The sequence below is a fragment of the Micropterus salmoides genome, unplaced genomic scaffold (genome assembly GCF_014851395.1).
Source record: "Micropterus salmoides isolate LMB-PRFRI ecotype aquatic unplaced genomic scaffold, ASM1485139v1 Ms_hic_scaffold_15, whole genome shotgun sequence".
NCBI classification, from domain to species: Eukaryota; Metazoa; Chordata; class Actinopteri; order Centrarchiformes; family Centrarchidae; genus Micropterus; species Micropterus salmoides.
In genome coordinates, this window is record NW_024040596.1 from 21,613,259 (window position 1) to 21,633,936 (window position 20,678).

Genomic DNA, 20,678 nt, shown 5'->3' on the forward strand with positions numbered 1-20,678 from the left:
ACTAATTTTAAATTACGAAGAGCATTTTGTAAAGTGATAAAATCAGTCTGAAGATTTGAGTGTACTGCATCTAGAGAGGGCGCTGACGAATATAGAATTGTATCATCTGCATACATATGGTACGAGGAGAATTTAAGTTGATCACAGATTTGATTACTATAGATTAAAAAGAACAAGGGCCCTAAAATAGACCCTTGTGGGACCCCCTTGTTCAGTGTGACCGCATCATACAAAACAGGGCCAAACGGAACAAACTGAATGCATTTTGTTAAGTAGCTGTTTATCCAACTAACCATGTTTGTACTAAAGCCAAGTTTTTGTATGATATTGATGAGGTGACAGTGATCAACGGTGTCCAACGCCTTGGTCAGGTCAATAAACAATGCTAAACAAGCATGTTTACTTTCAAGTGCTGTTTCAACATGATCTATTACTTTTAAAGTTGTTGTGATTGTACTGTTTCCTGCCCTGAAGCCAGATTGAAAATTGTTAAGAATATTGTTTGTTTGAAGTAACTGTTTGAACTGGATAGACACCAATGACTCAAACACTTTTGCTAGAACTGAAAGATTTGAAATAGGCCTATAGTTGTTCATATCTGTGGGATCACCTGATTTAAGTAAGGGAATGACAAAGGCCTGTTTCCACAGTGCAGGAAATGTATGAAGCAACCCTCTTTGGCTCAATACTTTGAATTTGACAAATGGAAGCACAATATGTTTAACCCTATAAGCATGTGCTCTGCAGGCAGGATAACAAAGCGGAAGGTTGAAATATCCAGTGTAATGTAATACATTTTTTATTACACTGTTATATATATATAATTAATTAATTAATTAATATAAAAATATTATGGCATGGCATTTAGCGGACGCTTTTATCCAAAGCGACTTATAATTGCTATACAGAGGTCACACGTCTCTGGAGCAACTAGGAGTTTATTTGTCTTGCTCAGGGACACATTGGTGGATGGGTCACAGTGGAGGATTGAACCCGGGTGTCTCACACCAAAGGCATAGTCTTATCCATTGCGCCATCGCCACCCCTGCATTTAACTATTATATTATTATCAAATAAATTTTATTAAACAATTAACAATGAAACTTTACTTACCTATTATTGTGAATATATTTTTTCTGGGTCAATAAATGGCATAAAAATATGTTTTGAGGGCAGTTTAGTGCAGAGAGTATGAAGCTGAGCCATGTGTCAAAAGCAGCAGTAAAAGGATTCCTAATGGGCGCCAGAGAATCATGTGACAAATTTTAACACTGCTATTGGTTTCCTTAAGGCCCTGCAACTCTTTTAAAGTAATGCATCATATTTTGGGATGTTTGGTGGAGGTGTACTAGGGCAAAAAGTATAGGACTCTGTGCTCTTCTCACTGATATGTGAAGCAAATGACATTTGGAAAGTGTAGAAATATGATTAAATTACACATGGATGGGCTAGTGAGAGATGCACATGTGCACTAGGCCACACAACAAGCAATTTTGTGCCTAGTGAGCAACGTTTTTAGGAATAAATGGGGCGGCATCATGGAAAGCAATATCCAGTAACTTCTACGACTCCAATAAAGAGCAGCAGCTTAGCTAAGCTTTTCAACAGTACGCATCCAGGTCTGTCTCCCCAAATGGGGCTAAATATGGAGCTAGAGGCAAGGCGATTAGCTTAGCTTAGCATAAATGCTGATAGGTGAGTCCATTATTGTCTCTTATGTATTGTCCACTAATAAAGGAACAAACAGAGGCTGTGTTTAAATCCTCCTACGTGTTTTAAAGTGTGTTTGTAGGCAGTTTAAAACATGGTTAGGTTAGTTTCACCCGTCAGTTAACTGCCTATGGAGCCTGAAGGATCAGTAATGTTGCTACGATTACCTACAGTTTATTATTCCTTGACCAATTATTGTTGAAGGTGTCCTCTGATATGATTTTAACAAATACCTGCCTGCCAATCAGAGAGCAGGATGTTCCCTGGCTGTGGTATAAACACCATATTATGAGCCACAACTGAAACACACACACACAAACACACACACACAGTGTGTGTTGATGACAGATGGCTGAGTTAAAGCTGCATTAATCAGTGTTATGATCAGCCAACAGACTGAAACACAAAACCTCTATCACGAAGACTACTGCTAATACTATTAATCCTTCCAATACTGCTGAATGTAATGAGAAAGGTCCACATGACTTTATATTATCAGTGTTCCCCAGTCAAGAATAAAAAAGGTAATTTCCCTCTGAACAAGACTCTATATTTATGTACTGTGTTTTGTCATTAATTTTAACACAGCATTTTAACTAAATAATAAACGTATTCTGTTTCTGCTCTGTTCAAACAGGACAAGTCTTTATACTGCAGTCTGACTTTCTCTCATTTTTATTCGACTTTGAAAGGGAGGCTAAATGGTGGGATATGGACACCATATTGTCCCTGTTGACTTACACACACACACACACACACACAAACAGCAGGACTACAGTGTGTATGGTGGGGGCTCTCATGCATAAACGAGATCATTTTCATAAATTAAAATCTTGCCTGCAGAACGAACATCTGTGCCCTTGACGCACACACACACACACACACACACAGTAAATCCCGGTTTTGTCCTTCAGACAGTGCGATAATGTTGTTAACATCTTAACAGGGTTTTCTCTGTAAGGAGATATGTTTTCTCCTCATGCACTTATCATACTTGGAGCCTAAAATCCACTTAAAATAACTCTGTTGTCACATGGAAACCTTGTATTTCTAAGACATCAACCTTCAACCTTGTTTTAGCTGATGGTGTGAAATTTATTTAAGGGTGTCTGCAGGTTTGTGAGCTGGTTGGTGCTTCATCTAAAGTTAAATACTTCTCTAATAAACTCACCGCAGCCATGTGAGAAGTTTGATTGTGCAACAACTCAGCTAACCAAAATTTTAGAATAGTGCTGCAACTAACAATTATTTTCATTATCATTTAATATGCTTATTATTTTCTCAATTAATTGTTCAGTCTAAAAAATAGCAAAAAAAATACCCAGCACAATTTCCCAGAAACCAAGGTAATGTCTTCAATATTGCTACATACAACTACATTACAATGTGTTCAATGTTAATATATTGCTTATAAATGATATAGGAAGACTTATGGTAAAGTGTAAATCAGATTAACTTTCTGTCAAAGGACTAATCGATTAATCTTTTTATCGCTATACCAGAAATTCATCTGCTCGTCCAACAGGTAGATTATTAAGTGCAATTAATCAGGTGTTGTGAACCCCCTTAAACTGAACACCAAATGACAGCTGATCTGACAGCAATTCGGCCCAGTTCTGGTCAGTCACTGATGATTAATTCAGTTAAAATCTGGCTTAAATCATGTGTCTTCAGCACCATTATACTGCTCTGAAAGAGTTGCATGACCAAAACTAGAGATAAAAAGTTTTTATGTGACACAAAAATTGTTTAGTATCTATCATCTGAGTGCTTCACTTTTTCTGTGTGTTTTGTATGAGTGTGTTTTTAAACACTATAAACAGAGTTGACCAAACTGGACTGAAGGGGACAAAGCTAACCTGGAAGAAACTGGATACAGCCACAATGAACTGGACTAAACGGAGGTGTTATGTTGTTCTGTTGTGTTGTTGCTGATGAACAGAGTCTCTCAGGTGAATCACATTGAATTCCTTTTAATGAAAGGCCTTTATAAACGTCTATCTTATAAAATATGAACAAGAGTCACATGAAATGTTAACAGAACGCTACAGGAACGTTATAAAAAGCAAAAAGTAAAAACCACATGAACAACATGAACACTTCGGCCCAACGCCGGCTCAACACCGCTTACACACTGACCCAAAAATAGAGAAATCTTTATTCTTTTAACATTTGGAATTATCAGCTGAGTGTCGCTCAGGTTTGAACAAAATTGCATAGTTTCCTCCAGATTATTGCTTATTGATTACTGATTATTTTTTAAGTGATAATATGGATAATAACGAGACATTCAGAGAGCGTCTCCTGCAGGATGAAGTGCTACAAAGAAGGTTACATCATCAACGTGACATCATCATGGACATCACCATCCTAAGGACCAAACTGAGTCGTAGAGTCTGACACAGACAGAAAGACGAAAAGAAAGAAGGAAAGATATAAAGAAAGACAGCCATGAAATGTTAGACATACACAGAACTGTCTGTCTCTCCACATAACGGTTTTCCAAATCGTCTCTCTGTCTTCATCAGTCTCTCAGTCCTTCGTCCTCCTCTTCCTCAGGAGTCGTGGAAGATGGCGTTCAGCTGGGCGTTCATCAGCCGCTCGTGGTGCGAGTGTCCATCAAAGCCCATCAGCCCGTCCACCTGCAGCTCACCACACCGTGGGTTGGACCCCCCGCCGCCATACATGGCAGCGTGTCCCCCAGCTCCTCCGCCCCCGTAGTGAACACTGAAGGAGAAACTCTTGTCGTAGTCAGCGGGTGCAACGCCCTCGTGCTTGAAGGATGAGAAGTTCCCGTTGATGCTGAGTGGCGGGCTGAGGGGCGGGTCAAATGCTGGGCCATCTGACACCAGGACGCCATCAAAGAAGGGCTCCAGTGGGCTGTAGGCCTGACCTTTGACCTGGTGGAAAATGTGGGAGGGCTCCATGGTACCGTAGGGCGGGCTAGGAAGGCCGGCCGTCAGCCCAGGGCTCTGGTAGGAGAAGTGTCCAGGATAGGCGACAGTGCCGGTGGGGGGAAGGTGAGCCGGCAGGTCTGGTGTTTGCTCCGGCAGGAAAGTCCGAGGGTTTAGCTGCAGGCAGCCGGCCACCAGGTTGGTGGTTGGCTGAGACAGACCTGAGAACAGAGAACAGACAATAATTACTTAATACTGATAAATACATTTGATACCTGTCAATACCTGGTAGCAAGTTAATAAATATAATGTCGATACCCAGTTGTTCCTGTTTGTGCTAGTCAATTATCACTACCTGTGTGTATGTGTTAATAAATATGAATACTTGTTACAAAATGTCAAACCCTGGGAAATCATTATTAATATATTTTAATACCTGTAAATAATATTATAATATATAATATTGATATCTGTCAATGGATGTTATAATGATAACACTTAATACATGTCAATTACTTCTGTGTTATTAATTTATTAGTAAATTCCGTCATCGTATTTATGATACAGTCAGGAAAAACACTTAATTCTGATTGCCTTAAACATAGTTTAGAGCAACACACAGTCCACATTTAATATGGACCAAGCAAAATAAACTCCTGACTTAACACTTATCACACTAATCCAACGCAAGATGAATTGACAAAATGTCACATTTTGGTTGTTTTGGTTCCAAATCAACATCCCATAAATTAAAAAAAAGCACGAGAGCACTCAACATGCTCAAAGCTCCTTTCTGACAAAGACAACATAAAGGGGGAAAAAAACATGTTTATACTGTACAAAAATCTCTGACTATCCTACAAATTGGGATTTTATATTAATGTTTGGTGTCTTACCTGGTAAAAAACAGATGAGCTTTGCAGGCAGTGTCAACTGTTTTCTACATTAAACAATTACGAAATCCTAACCCTGAGCAAAGGATAAATGGTATGAATAAACTGTACAGACTTTGCTGATCCCCATTTTGGCTTTTAGTGAATTACCTCAATAAGTACTGGGTGGAATGCCTTAAAATGTAGTTCAGACATTTATGTTCCTGTCAGGATTAATGGTAACTTTGGTGTTCCTCTGAGTTTTTCATCTAGCGCCACCGTCAGGTAAACATTTTTATTTGTCCAATACTTTGGTTTATGATTTAATATCTACAAAACTAATGACATTTCTATCAGCCTCAGTTGTATCTTGAATTTAGTGCTAATTAGCGTATGTGAAGATGCTATCATGCTAAACTAAGATGGTGAACATGGTAATTATTATACCTGCTAAACACCAGCATGTTAGCATTGTCATTGTGTGCACGTTAGCAAGCTGATATTTGCATTGTAGTTTAAAGCATAGCTGTGTCTAACAGAGCTGCTAGCATGACTGTAGACTGGTGTTAGTTTTGTTAATAACAATTTTCCCTCCACAACTATTTTGTAATTTTCTCCAACTTTGGCACTAGGTGGCGCTATAAGAAAATTCATTAAACTATTGTTGGATTTCACTGACATTTCAATATAAAAATCCCTCCCTGGTTGAGGTCACATGTTCATAATTTTCCCCTTCATATTAATTTTAAATGACCAGAGATCATACTCCAGACTAACTCTGGGTCGTGATCAACCCAGTCCAGTGTGTTACTGTAAGGGGACACTGACCTTTGCAGAGTGCCTGAACGAAGCTCATGAGGTCGGGTGCCTTCCCGGAGCGCAGGACCTCACTCAGGGCCCAGATGTAGTTCTTGGCAAGGCGGAGCGTCTCGATCTTGGACAGTTTCTGGGTTTTGGAGTAACAAGGGACGACTTTCCGCAGACTCTCCAGGGCGTCGTTCAGCCCATGCATACGGTTCCTCTCCCGGGCGTTAGCTTTCATACGACGGACTTTAAACCTGCAGAAACACAAAGCAGATTCATTGTTAGATCTGTTATCAATATCTGTAACATAATCAGCATCAGCACCAGTGAGGGTACATGTTGTCATTTGCAGTTCAAGAAATGTCTGCAATTTTACGTAGTTAGCAGCATGTTTTCAACACCAGCAGCACGGTGACATGCGCGCAGAAGCATTTCGGCAGCAACCACAGCTCAATGTACAATTCTCTTAATGTCACACACACAGAAACACAGAAAAGAAGAAAATAGCAAGACAATATTCTGTCAAACAATATTCTAGCTAACAACAAATTTACACATTAAGGCACTGAATGAAATTGATGTTAAAGTTTAGTGTCTGTTCGGGAGATTATTACAATTAAGACTGTATATGTACCTGACAAGCTCCGCCAGTCGGAGTGTATAGAGCAGTAAAGTCCACAAAGCACTCACTGCTGCTGGTAAAGTTTATGGCTGTGAGTGCATGGTAATAGTTTATGGCGAGTGCTTATCTATTTCTCATCTCCCATCTGGATTATGGCGGCCGGACAGTCAGAGAACAAGAGAGAGAGATTTTAATGATTTGATCAAACAGTAAATGTGGGGGGCCCAGTGGAAATTGACCCTGTGGGTTCCCACAGTGCTTTGTTCTGGCCCTGTTTCCTGCTAACAACTTTTCTAAGAGAGTTTATACAAGTGCTTTTTAATGAGTGCATGTTTTCCAAAGCAGCACTTGAGAGCGGGAGTACGTTCACATCGCTAAGAGCTTCTTAACATCGCCTGTCTGTGGTGCTGAAGATCCAGTTTAAAGTAACTTTGCCTATTTGACTGTCTATAAGCCATGTTTAATATTAAAAATACATAAATCACAAACTGCAACAAAACAACAAAAATGCTTTATACTTGGTATTGTTCAATATGAATATGAAGCTTAATGAGTGAGTTTTATGAATGTGCATCTATTGTGGATCATTTCTGTATATAACGTGAGACAAATAATATAAATAAATAAAAAGAAAAGAGAAGATATGCAACCTGAAAATATTATCGGGAAAATTACATTTCAGCCAGAAGAGATTTAGATTTTAGGTGAGATTAAAGAGAGGAGGACAACGATTGACATTTGTTGAATTCATTTGTGTGTGTGTTAGTTTAATTATATTCTAATTATATAAACTTCTTAGGCACTCCTTATCTACAATCATTTGATCCTTCAGTTACAGTGATTTTCAAAAACATAGAAAACATATTTCATGATCATCTCAGCGTTAAGATGCTTTGGGAAACAAGGCCCAGACTGAACTAAACAAGATAAATTAAAATTTTTAGACTCGGACTGTCTGATTGGACAAGAACCGCTGAGGCGTCTGGGTAATGAAGAGTTGGTCAGATGTTAGAAAAAAGAAGACCGTTCCGCACAGATCTGTAAAGGTTTTTTAAAATCTTCTAACGGTTGATGATTCTGATTTTATATTTTCATCACATGATGCTGACTTTTTAATTATATCTGAACACATATGGTTCAGATTTCCATTACATTTCACAATCCTGCTCCTCAGAGGGTGAACCCTGTAGATTTTAATGACCACATGACCAACACATTCTCACTCCCAGCTCGTCACATATAGACGACTCGTCCAGAATATTTAAATGAGATTATTATTATTATTAAATTATCTTATTTAACGCTCTGGCTTGGTCAAGACCCCTTGGCGTCGCTTGTTAACGCCTAAGATAGGCCTACTCAGGGAGTTCATACTGTCCTTCGGGTTGTGATCATAGGCTGTAACCTATAAGTGTAAATCCTGTATAAGCTAGAGGTGTTTCCAACAAATAAATGTGTGTGTGTGTGTGTGTGTGTGTGTTGGTGGACTGGGGTGGGGGCCCTACAAGACATAGTTCCCCAGGGCCTCTGAATTCTTATTCCGGGCCTGAACCTACCTCTTTTGCTAGTTTTTGGACTTCTAGGGCTCCCCAGTCAAGTTAGCAATAGCCTAAATAGCTGGTCTATGCATGGTCTGGTTAGACTTTCTAATTAAAACTAGTAGGCTAATTAATGTTGTGAAATGTCGCAATTTGGTTATGGTGATCATGGTTTAGGTTAAAAATAACTAGGCTACATTAACTTAGTTGGCCTAAGTTAATCATATAAGTAGGCTAACTAGGTAGGTTAGGTCAGGTAACTTAACTTAAAAGAATCAATGTTGACTTTTTTGTTTAACAACCAGTCTCCTGGAGGAAAGTCCGGTGAAGCCCGACCATCTCCTTTGTTGGACATCTCTGTTATTAAGCCTCCTTAGCGTTCATAAATGAGCCGTAGGCTTCACCCCAGTACGTTGACGTTTAGGCTTCTCAGAGCGTTACAAACTGACGCCAAGCGCGCGTGACCATATCGTCCTTTTGTGAGGACACGACCTGTCCTCTAGTGCCACCCTATATACAGTCTATGGTGCCACCCCCAGGATAAAAGTAAAAAAAATACTATTTTTGACTATTTATTTTAGCTGATCTCATGTGCTGATAATGTTTATTTTTTAAACCTCCTTCACCTCTGCAAGCGAGCCTTCGTCATCTTCTTCTTCTTGGGCCCTCGCCTCTTGGGTTTGCTCTCGCCGTTGTCCTCGTCCTCGTCCTCGTCTTCCTCATCGTCCTCGTCCTCCTCATCCTCCTCCAGACGGTGAAGGCTGTTCTCCTCCTCTTCCTCTCCTCCTCCTTCTCCTCCCCTCTCTGTTTCTCCACCCGCGGGGCTGTCAAGCTCCTGCTGCTCCTCAGACTCCTCTGACGCCTGCTCCTCCCGCACAGACCTGGTCATGATGCTGATTCTCTGTTTGCAATCAAATATGTTCATTAGAAAGCAATAAAACACTCCTGCAGAGAGAGAGAGCTCATTATCACAGGGATCCTCTGTAAAGACCTGTAGAAGAAAGCGAATTAATGGGAAAAGCAACAAATGTGTCTCACGTTATGTTATGTTATGTTGTATATTATAAAAACGTTTTGACAAACAACAACAAAAAATATCCAAACATTTTGCTTTTGGGATTAAAGTTTGTTTTGCATGATTTCAACATAGGCCACGCGTTTTTGATGATTAGAAGATGTAGGCTATTCCCAAGATCAAACTCAGACAGTAGCCTATTTGGTTATTTGTGTTGAACAGAATCTGCAGGATAGATAGCCTAATGAATGCAGGCGCTAACGGTGATTTTCTTTGAATTAATATAAAATGCAAAACAATAAAAAAAAAAACATTTAATGGGCATGCTGTGATTCTTTACTTGTCTGAACTCAAAATAAATGAAAGAAAGACAGAAAGAGTCAAGCGAAGAGTTCAAGTGAAATTTAGCCTATATTAAACATCCATCAGCCAGCTCTCATTTCTGATTCACATCGGAATCCCAAAAAAATATAGGAAATGTAGTTTACATCTTAATTTATGCAGCTATGTGATTCATAGCTGCATGATTAAATCAATTCAAGGGTATTCTGTGCAGGAAAAGTGAAAAAGGCTACATTGACGGATAGAAAAAAAAAATCGCCTATAGGCCTACGGGAAATTTTGTTAATGTAAAGCTGCAACTTTTAAACAACAAAATCACAAATTTAACGCGGATGGCTTTACAATCCGTAGGCTACCCTAGAACATAGGCTCCGACATTTAGTTTTTTAATTTTAGCCTATTGTAAGAACATTAAACTGTCAAATAAAACGGAAAAGAGAAAGGGAATCAGCTATTTATTCAGTGTAGCCTAGTTACTGATAAACTGTTTTAAAGTTTTTATCTGTTTAAAATGTGTCAAAATCCGGTAGAAAAATCATGTCCTTTTTATTAGGTTGTATGAAAACAAAATAACCTACAAATGATTTCTACCGCAGCAGAGAAAATATTACAAACTGAAGTAAAAGATTTAATGACGTCTTACAATATGCCTACATACTAAAACAACGATAATTGCTCAAAAGTAGTCAGCTGGAAGTAGAAGCTTTTGAGTGGGCTAATAATATTAATAATAATAATAATAATAATAATAATAATAATAATAATAATAATAATAATAATAATATGATAATCGACCAAATACTGACGAATAAAATCCGTTTTTCTTTAATTCCCTTTTCCTACTGACTGGTCCCGTTAATTTGGCCTAGCAGAGCAGCAGACAGGTGGAGGTGAACGGACAAACGGGAGGAGCACAAACAAACGAAGTAGATTTTTAAATTCCAGGGAAGAAAGAAGGATGTTTTGGATGTTGCTGTGAAAAGGCTGATGCCACACGGGCAATAGGTTAATAATAGGCTATAAAAACTAACAAATAGGCCTACATTAACATTTAAAAATAAATAAAAAGTAATGAGAATAAAATAATAATAATCTTGGTTTAGGCTATATTTTAGGCATGCGGATTTGTTTTGATCCTATGACACAAATCATTAGCCTATCCTTTTGAATCTCTGTTGATGATTCTCCGTTAAATTTGCATTTATATTTTATTAATTGGGTATAAATTTTTAGGCTAATAAGAAATCAGATTCATCATCCTGAAGATTAAATTACACGGGACACAATCCGAGGAGGAATTTTTCAATCAGTGTGCCTATTGGCTATAAAGCTGCAAAAAACCTACCTGTTGTAACAAGTCGCAGTTCGTCAGACCGCACTCATCCCGCGCGATCTATGTTGCGTGTCCGTGCGTGACTTTGCGGGATCTGGTATGAGCTTTCTGAGGTGTGTGTGTGGATTGATGCTGCTTTTATAGTCGGCACACACACACACACACACACACGAGGGTTTGGGGACAATTAGCATATCAAGGCCCCGCCCTCCCGGCACGCGCCATATGGTGTGTACGTCATTAAAACGGCCCCGGGGATCACGTGACAAATCTTCCATTTATATCAGCAAAAGACTCTCTCCGTCTCTCCTCTCCCTCTTCCATCACCTCTCTCTCTCTCTCTCTCTCTCTATTTGTGAGGAAAGTTGACCATCTGTCGCCACATACATGCACGCATGCGCGCACACACATGGAAGGTGTTTATTTGTTGTATGTGATAAAAATAGGCTATATTTGAGAGTACTGCACGTGTATGTAAAGGTTTATCTTTTTTGTTGTAGAAGAGTAAGAAGATGATGATTAAGATGAGAACGATGTTGAAGATGATGATGGTGATGTTGAAGATGCACAAGATCATGATCCTAGATGAAGGTGATGATGGTGAAGATGAAGATATTGAGGGTGATGATGATGCTGAAGATGATCATGAAGAAGATGATGGTAATGATGTTGTAGATGATAATGTTGAAGATGATAAAGATGATGATGAAGAAGAAGAAGATGATGTTGAAGATCATGAAGAAGATAATGAGGAATATATTATATAGCGCCACTTCATAGCTAAGTTATCTCATTGCACTTTTATTATAGAGCAGGTCTAGACCGTGTTATGTTCTTATTATTATCTATATTATTAACAGAGACTCAACAGTTCCCAACATGAACTAGCACTTGGGAGGTTAAAGCCTGTGATGTCACAGTCAGTGCCACTGTCGATGTGTTTCCTCTCACCTGAACCTAAACTCCTAACCGTGACCCTAGTTAGCTAGCCAAAGTGTGAGAAGCTAGCTAGCTCACTATGTTATAAGGTTTTGACAGCTCCTCCGAAGACCCTTACCATAACCAGCACAGGGGTGTGTGCCTAAACCTAAGTCAGTGATTGTATGCATGTCGACCGTTTCTGTTGCTGTGCATGACTCCCAACAATTCACTTGATGGCGCTATCGCAAAACACGAGGGCCCTAAAACTGGGTCCAGAAAGCAGGTTCTGAAAATGCAGCCTCCTTTACTACAGCTAAATAGCCACCTGCACCAGAACCAGACCGGATCCCTGACCCCAACCAACCACAGAGGGCAGCAGTGCAGGAAACACTGTCTGATGATTTAAGGTTTCCATAGGTTTTAGCCACGATAGCGATGTGGGCTCGGCTCTAGGCCTATGTCGGTCTGTTCCACCACGTTGGTGGTTCAGACTGAAATACTTCAGACTGAAATACTTTAATAAGTATGGATTTTCAGGCAATTTTGAATCTATGTTTCCCAAAGGATGAATCCTAATTGGCAATCCTCTGATGTTTCATCCGATAATCAGGTCAAAATTTTAACAAATACCTGCAAAGCAAATGACATTCCCATCAGCCTCAGTTGTACTTTGTGTTTATTATTAATTAGTAAATGTTAGCATGCTAAAACACTAGACTAAAATGGTAAACATTATACCTGCTAAACATCAGCATGTTCACTTTGTCATTGTTAGCATGCTGACATTAGCATAGAGCTAAAAGCACTGATCTGTACCGCCTCACAGAGCTGCTAGCATGGCTGTAGACTCTTTGTTTCTACTTTTCGAGACACTGTAACGTAGGTTTTTGCAGATGGCTGTGTTTATTCATTTGTAACACAACTATTTCTGCCCCTTTTCATGTGAACGACAAAGTGCAACGCTATCAAAGCCTTCCAGGAGAGACTGCTGTCCCCATATGTCTGTGAAGGTTCATAGTTCAGGCTCTTAAACTTAAATTCATCCTCAGCACTGCTCCATTGATCACTGAATACTGTTTATTTCTGTTTACCAAATTTTTAATTGCTTGTGTATTTATGCAAATTGTCTGCTATGTAGCAGAAGGGAGTTACAAAGCTCAATTTCATTATGTAACCTGTTATATTGTGACAATAAATGTACCTACCTACCTAGTTATCCAGGTCATAGTTATCCCAGGAAGGTTAAAATCAGGGGCGTGACTTTGTTGAAGATAGACTTCTTTAGTTCTGACTGACTGGTAGGGAAATTTAGCTAGTTAACCTCCATGGGGTCGTTGTCAGGATGATCGATACCACTGGTTCATTAGTGATCATAATGTTCTTTTTTGGCCTCAGGTGAGGATGCCAATGATGGTCATTCAAACTTGGCCTTGGGTGACTCCAACAACCATAACGACTGTAGTTACAACATCCAGGAGCACAAACAAACCAGTGGAACGACCCCACAGAGGTGTAATAGCTGATTTTCCCTACCTTCGAGTATTTTCAACCAAACCCATTGCCCTTGATTTGAATTCCATGGATGTTGTCCCCAGATTTAAATAAAATCACGTCTCCCCCGTCGCTATGATGGTCACTTTTTCACTCTGCCTTCAAGAGTGGGCGTTTGGAAAACCATTCTTCCTTATAACATGGTTGGACGACATGTCATGAATACGAACAACCTCTTTCCTAGCATAGCCTTATTCTTATTTAACCCTTAGCATGTAGCCTGTTAGCCATGTTGTCTGGATGTTTATAAAGGCCAGTACAGAGTGGAATAGGAGTTGGAGGAAACCAGTGGATGTGGTTTATCTCAACAGTCCACATCAGCTCTGACCAATAGGAAAGAAGCAGTGGACTTTGGACTGGGCTGTTCTCCACTAAGGTGGTTGCTAGGAGGTTACCAGGCGACTTTGGAGGACCCGAGTGTCTCTCCATCAGCGTGGATCCTCTGGCAGCTAATGGTTAACACAGAATCAATCGTTCTGTCTCTCTACTGCTCACTTCAGGATTCACATTTATCTCTGTGCTGTTTAACATGTAATGACAATAGCCTCAATGTTTTTTCTAAAACTCTTTTCTCTGGTTGAAGTATTTATTTATTTATTATTTTTTTTTACAATTTTAAGAATAAAAGAACATAAACAGGTCACTGAGTTTGATTTGATTGTTGACGCCTCAAACTGAGCTCCTTGGACATTTGCAATTATAATGGATTAAAACATCCAGAAATTAAATGATCTTGGAGGCGTTCATCGGGAAATTGAATTATAATATAGGCCAAATATAATTCAGGGCAGAGAAATCTTCTTCTTTTGTTATTCAAAGCAAAGTGAACAAACAGCAACTCACTGTTGAATAAGAACTATTATTCTATACTGCAGGCTGTGTGTGTGTGTGTGTGTGTTGAGTTTTCATTGGTGACTTCGTTCTTTCTATGAATAGGCTAATCTGACCTTCTCCACACACACACACACACACACACACACACACACACACAGAGTCATGTTTCCATCACTTACATACATTTCCTAGAGGCTTACCCTAAGCTTAAACCCAGTCTTCACCATAAAATGTAATGATTTACATTATTGGGACTTGCATCACATAAGGAAGGTGAAACCCCACAATGTGATTGTGTAAACAGATTTATGTCCCCACAACATGAGTAATACACGCACTCTGTCACGCACACACACACACACACACACACACACACACACACACACACACGCACACACAGTAGTATGTCTCAGTCAGCAATAACAGTGTCTTGTAATGATGATTAACTTTTAACTTTACAAATCCTTCAATTAATCAAATTTATTGCAAATCCTTGACTTTATCCACCCTATTTAACATTTAAAGTATTTAATAAATTGTTTATAACACACTGTAATGTAGTTGTAAGCAGATAAACAATAATAATGTACAGTATGTATCAACGATTATAGATTTTCCTATGAAGACATGTTTTAAATTGAGTCCCCACAGGAGGTGTTGTTGATAAATACAGTAATAAACAATTATATGTGCATACAACTACACTGTAGTGTGTTATAAATTGTTTATTCCATGTCAGGAAGGGGTTGAAGTTTTGTTTTCCCTCTTTCCCTTGAAGAGGGAAAACAAAACACAAAACATAACACAACAATGCTGCATCAAATAAGATTAAACAATGATCTCAGCTGAAAAACAAAAGAGACTTACAACCTCAGGAGCAACATTGTCATAAGAAAAAATACAAAACTATATGGAGGAAGAAACATTTTGATAAACAATATGAGTGTAAATCAGGATCGGTACAATAAGTTAATAAGCAACTTTCTGACATTTAACATGTAAGCAAACTGTGAAATCATATAGAAAATCAATACCAAAATTAACATTCTTTACAATGTGCTGGTGATTCTGTTTTCCTGTTTACAACATGTCTAATTTGAAGAAACCTTTTAAGCGTCAAAAAATTAATCATATAAAACAGTTTGGTTTACATTTAAATCACTTTTTCATAGTTTGATCAGCGTTTGAACAGTTGATCCAACAGCAGCAGCCATCAGTTTAATGGTGTTTTGTTTCCATCTAGTGGTAAAATTAGGTACTGCAGGTAAAAGCACAGCCCAAACCATATGATCTCTTTCTTTCCTTCTTTTTTTCTTTCTAAGTGCAATAACCTGTGTTGTGCAATAATTGCATGCTGTTTATACCTTCTAGTGTTATAATATTGCAGTGTTTATATTTTGTGTACTGTTATACAGTGTATTTCTTAGAGTTTATATAGTTTATATACGTTTAATTCTCAATTGGTATCTGTAGGTTTGCCCAAACGACATCTTACTGTACTTGTACTGTAACAGCAAAGATCTTATCTTCTTTCTTTCTTTTCTTTTGTACAGGGTCACATGTTTCATTGGATGCTAATGCTTTATTTGGGTGTGTCAGCCTGTTTGCATTTAGGAGGTTTTTGGGTGTTACAGTAACAGATTCTGAAGATTTTTTTTTTATTGTTTGTTGTTTCAGTTGTTGTTGGCAGCAAAACTGATTTTTTACAGTATACAACCAGAAATCTGGGCTGGTATGTATATAGCCTAATTTCACATAGGCCTAAGTGGTCCTAAGAATGGTCCTAAACTAGAGAAGTAGCCTACTCATTATATAGAAAAAGGTGCCTGCAATTAATATGTTATTTTATATGATATTACTAGATAGTTAATACTGATGCATCAGCGTGTAAGCAGCATTTTAATGTTTTATCTGGTTTATATACAGTTCAGTAGTTTAGTCCAGTTGTTCTACAAAGGGTCTTAAGATAAATCTGAGGGACCCTGAGATGATTAATCGGGACAGAAAAGAAGAAAAACCAAACTTCTGCTTTACAAATTTTTATTAATATTTTCAATCCCAAATCATTGTTTATTTGTTGAACAGAGGAAATGTGGATGAACTGCTGACATTTTCACAGAACACCCAAGGCTAAGTTCTAACCGGCTGAAGAAGGAGAAACTCATAAACATATAATCACGTACATATAAGGGCTGGCAGTCCTAACTTTAGGAAGTTTTTGGTGCAAAAGTAAATCAAAAAAGAGTTTAGTGCACACAAAACATATGAAAAGAGTATATGTTTTTTATCAATTAAACTACCCAACAGTTTGTACAAGTAGAGCTGAAACGATTGGTCGATTAATCGATAAGTCCACTGACTGAGAAAGTTAATTGGCAACCATTTTTATAATCGTTTAAGTCATTTTTCAAGCAAACAATTTATTGTTCCAGCTTCTCAAATGTGAAAATTTGCTACTTTTCCTTTAAATTATTTTATTACTTTGAATGTATTTTTCTGTCTGTCCTGTTGGTTAGACAAAACAAAACATTGTGAAGGTGTCTTTGGGCTCTGTGTAATTGTGATGGCAAATTCTCACAAATTTTTATAATTTTTACAAACCAAACAATCAATTGTCTTTATTGTGAAGATAATTATCAAATAATAATGACAAAATATTAATTAATCATTGACAAAATATTGCAAAACTATTTTCCCATCTCAATTCTCCACAGATCACATGCATCATCCTGCATTTACATTAACACGTGAGTATTAATTATATAAAATAAAATAATAAAATAATAAATAAAACAGTCACAGGTGCCATTTTTCTGCATTGAGTACTTTTACTTTCAATACTTTCAATACATTTTCCTCAGTATACTTACATACTTCTAATTAACATTTTCAATGCAGGACTTTTATTTGTATTGAATTTTAATTGAATTAAGTAAAAACAAAACCACACACGTAAAAAAAAGATCCTACAGTCAAGATTTTACTTAAGTAAAAGTACAAAAGTGTTAGCATCAAAATATACTTACCAATTGTAGAAGTTCTGATTGTGCAGAATGGCCCATTTTAGAATATTATATATTACTGGATTATAGTTATTTACATCACTTTAATGTTGCAAAGGTGGAGCTCATTTTAATCACTTATATAGATCAATCAAGTCTTATCTCATCATTACCTATAATAAAAATGTGTATATAAATAAATAAATAAAAGAACAAATCAGAAATTAAACACTTAATTTCCTGCATTGTAGAGACATTTTCTGCTCCAATTTCTGCTGAAAATATCTTTCTTTGTAGAAAGGGAAACACAAAATTCAGGTGGCAGGTGCTTCAGTTACTTGATTTGGACAATGCACATTTGTTTCTTCTATGTTGACATTGCATTACATGTTTTTTTTAATTGTGAAAATAAACCTTTTTCAATACATTTTCATTTGTTATCATTTCTTATTGCTTTCAGAAATGATGGGGACAAAATCAGCCTTTTCAAAAAGTGGTGGAGACATGTCCTCAGCGTCCCCAGTGTAAATGAGTATTAGTCCTTTAGTCCTTTCACTCAAGTAAAGGATGTGTCCTCCGGCACTGCCGTACTGCAGCCGGCCGGCAGGTGTCGCTGTTTCTCCGCAGAGGACACGCCCCCCTGCTCCTCTCTCTCCACGCCGCTGGTTTCAGGAAGCGGAAGCTGGAATGTTGGAGGAGTGTTTTCAGAAAAGTTTGGACAAGTTTGACAGCTTGGGAGTAGAGACGCAAACTGAAAAAGAGACATGACGGTGAGTAGCTGGATCGCCCAGAGTACTGCTTATAATAGTGCTAATATAATACTGCATATCAAGGTGGTAATGTTCAGCTGGTGGTGTTATTCAGCTGTGTGCACGCGCAGAGTTTTTTTTTTTTACCACGGCTGCTGTCAGCTCTGTCCTCCGTGTCAAACATAACAGGAACAACTGAACAGGATTAACAAGTTAGTCTCACCTACAGAAGAAAAGGGCAGTTTAATGACACTATGTGATTTAATAAAACATAATGTGTATTTAAATCAGGAATCAGGATTGAATCGGGATTGAATGATCCGTGCCGCAGATATTTAAAACATCGACACCATTTGTCTTTACTTCCCCCCCCCGCCTCTGTCTCACTCAGTTATAAAACTATCGCAGTTAGTGCGGGAAAGTAACTGTTTTAATACTGTTTTGAGCTACTTGTACTGGTTATTTGTTATTTTATGCCCTTGTATTCTTCACTACATTTCATTGAGAATATTGTGTTTTTTATTTCACTACATTTAGCCTACCTGGCAGCGTTGGTTTCTTTACATGTAAAACACGTCTGAAGCTTTTAATATATGATGCAGTACTTTACTAATAATATATAAATATATAAAGTACCTAAAATTGATTACACATTGACAAATGACAACATGAAGTAAATATATCCAATAATACAGTGTTATGTTAACAGTGAGAGGAGTGGTTTGTCTTTTTTTGCCTAAGGAGAACTTTTAATTACTTTAAAACTTAAGTAGCCTACATTTTGCTGTTAGTATTTTATCTAAGTAACTTTATGTATGAATTTAACTAGTAATGGAGTATTTTTAGAACATAACATTTCTACTTTTACTTAAGTTAAGGATCTGAATACTTCTTCGACTGTGGTTTTCTTTCTGTATGCTTGAATGTTTTATTATTGTGTTACAGTACTGCAGTGATAGAATGTAACTTTTACTACAGTGCTATACTTACTTGGAGGCCTTACTTAGTAATTCCATTTTATGCTACTTTAAACTACTACTCCACTACATTTCAGAGGAAAACATTGTACTTTTTTTTTTTCACATGATATTTGTTGATTAAGCTACCGATCAGTAAAGAATTAAAATTAGCTCCCTGTTTAACATTAAAGTGATTTACACATCAATGCATCACTAATTATAATCTTGTAATATATATATTATTCTGAAATGGGACTTCTGTATAAGGAGTACTTTTGTACTTTTAATTGCATGACTTTTACTGTATCTGATCATTTCTATACTGTGGTACTGCTACTTTTACTACTTCTTTGTACTTCTTCCACCACTGGCTGCTGCTGTTGTTGTTGTTGTTGCGTGTTGATAAACAAGCTTTTGGGCTCTTGAGTAAAGTATTTCTGAGGAAACACTGAGCTGCAGAAGCAGAACGGTTCTGCTGGAAGTACAGGTTTCAGATACTAGTGTGCTGCTGTATACTTCTACCCCACTACATTTCAGAGGGATATTCAGAAATATTGTTCTGTAATTACATTTCAAATGAAGATTTATGTGATCAGCTTTTAAAAGATTGAAGCATTGTTAGATAAAACTGCCTAGCGGTACAGGAAGTAGTAAAAATAGCTCTACCTCCACCTACCGCAACATCTAAAAGTACCACTTCCACGTTAATACGTCTGTAATAATTATAGTTATCAGTTATATAACAATGACAAGGGACATTATTCTGTATAACGGGTACGTTTACTTGATATTTTGTTCCTAATGCTTCTGTATTTTCACTTCAGGAGTGCAGGACCTTTACTTGTAATTGAGTATAATGTGTTTATATTGTGGTCTTTCTATTTGTACTTAATAAAATTACCTGAATATTTCTTCCACCGCTGAATCTAGATGTTTTCTAGATTATTTGTATAGTTGAGACTCACACTTCACCCCTGATTGTAATGCTAATGTCAAACCTTTAATTTTATTACTGAATGATCTACCAATTACTTTTCTAAATGAATTACCAGTGGTGGTGGAAGTACTAATTGAAGAGAAACTAATCTCACCACACTGTAGAAAAACTCCATTACAAGTAAAAGTGTCAGTTGAATTATTATGCAGCAGAATGGCTCCGATCAATGTTATATATTATATATATGACATTATTGGATGATAACTGATACAGAAACATTTAAGCTGAATGTTATTGTTGTAGTTGCTTAAAATGGAGCTCATCTATTATACTATTTTATTTTATTAATTGTTGGGCAGTTTAATGCATCGTGTTTTTATGCTGTTATTGTAGAATGCTTGACATTAATCAATTCATTGCTTAGTCTATCAAACGTCAGAACATAATGTCAAAAATGCCAATTATAGAGAGTCCAAGTCTTCAAATCGCTTGAATAATTAAATAAACCCAAATATATGATATATATATGTATGTATGTATGTATATATATACATACATACATACATACATACATACATACATACATACATACATA

At 37.4% G+C, this 20,678-nt stretch overlaps 2 protein-coding genes and 1 pseudogene across 2 annotated transcripts in view; 2 read left to right on the top strand and 1 right to left on the bottom strand.

The window, feature by feature from the left end:
- Window positions 1–3,667: 3,667 nt before the first annotated feature.
- neurod1 (neuronal differentiation 1) lies at window positions 3,668–11,277 on the bottom strand. Its single transcript, XM_038721029.1, has 4 exons — window positions 11,143–11,277; window positions 9,067–9,341; window positions 6,305–6,534; window positions 3,668–4,825 (listed from the first exon to the last, which is right to left on the bottom strand). Exons 2-4 carry the CDS (start codon window positions 9,327–9,329, stop codon window positions 4,266–4,268), a joined length of 1,053 nt encoding a protein of 350 aa, XP_038576957.1. The 5' UTR covers window positions 9,330–9,341; window positions 11,143–11,277; the 3' UTR covers window positions 3,668–4,265.
- Window positions 11,278–18,085: 6,808 nt separating this feature from the next.
- The window catches only part of LOC119904398 (protein ITPRID2-like), a 67,145-nt gene continuing 64,552 nt past the window's right edge, over window positions 18,086–20,678 (top strand). The window contains 1 exon segment of the mRNA XM_038721030.1: window positions 18,086–18,208. The gene's annotated coding sequence lies outside the window, so the exon portion shown is untranslated.
- Window positions 18,203–20,678, top strand: part of LOC119903688 — a 10,832-nt pseudogene continuing 8,356 nt past the window's right edge.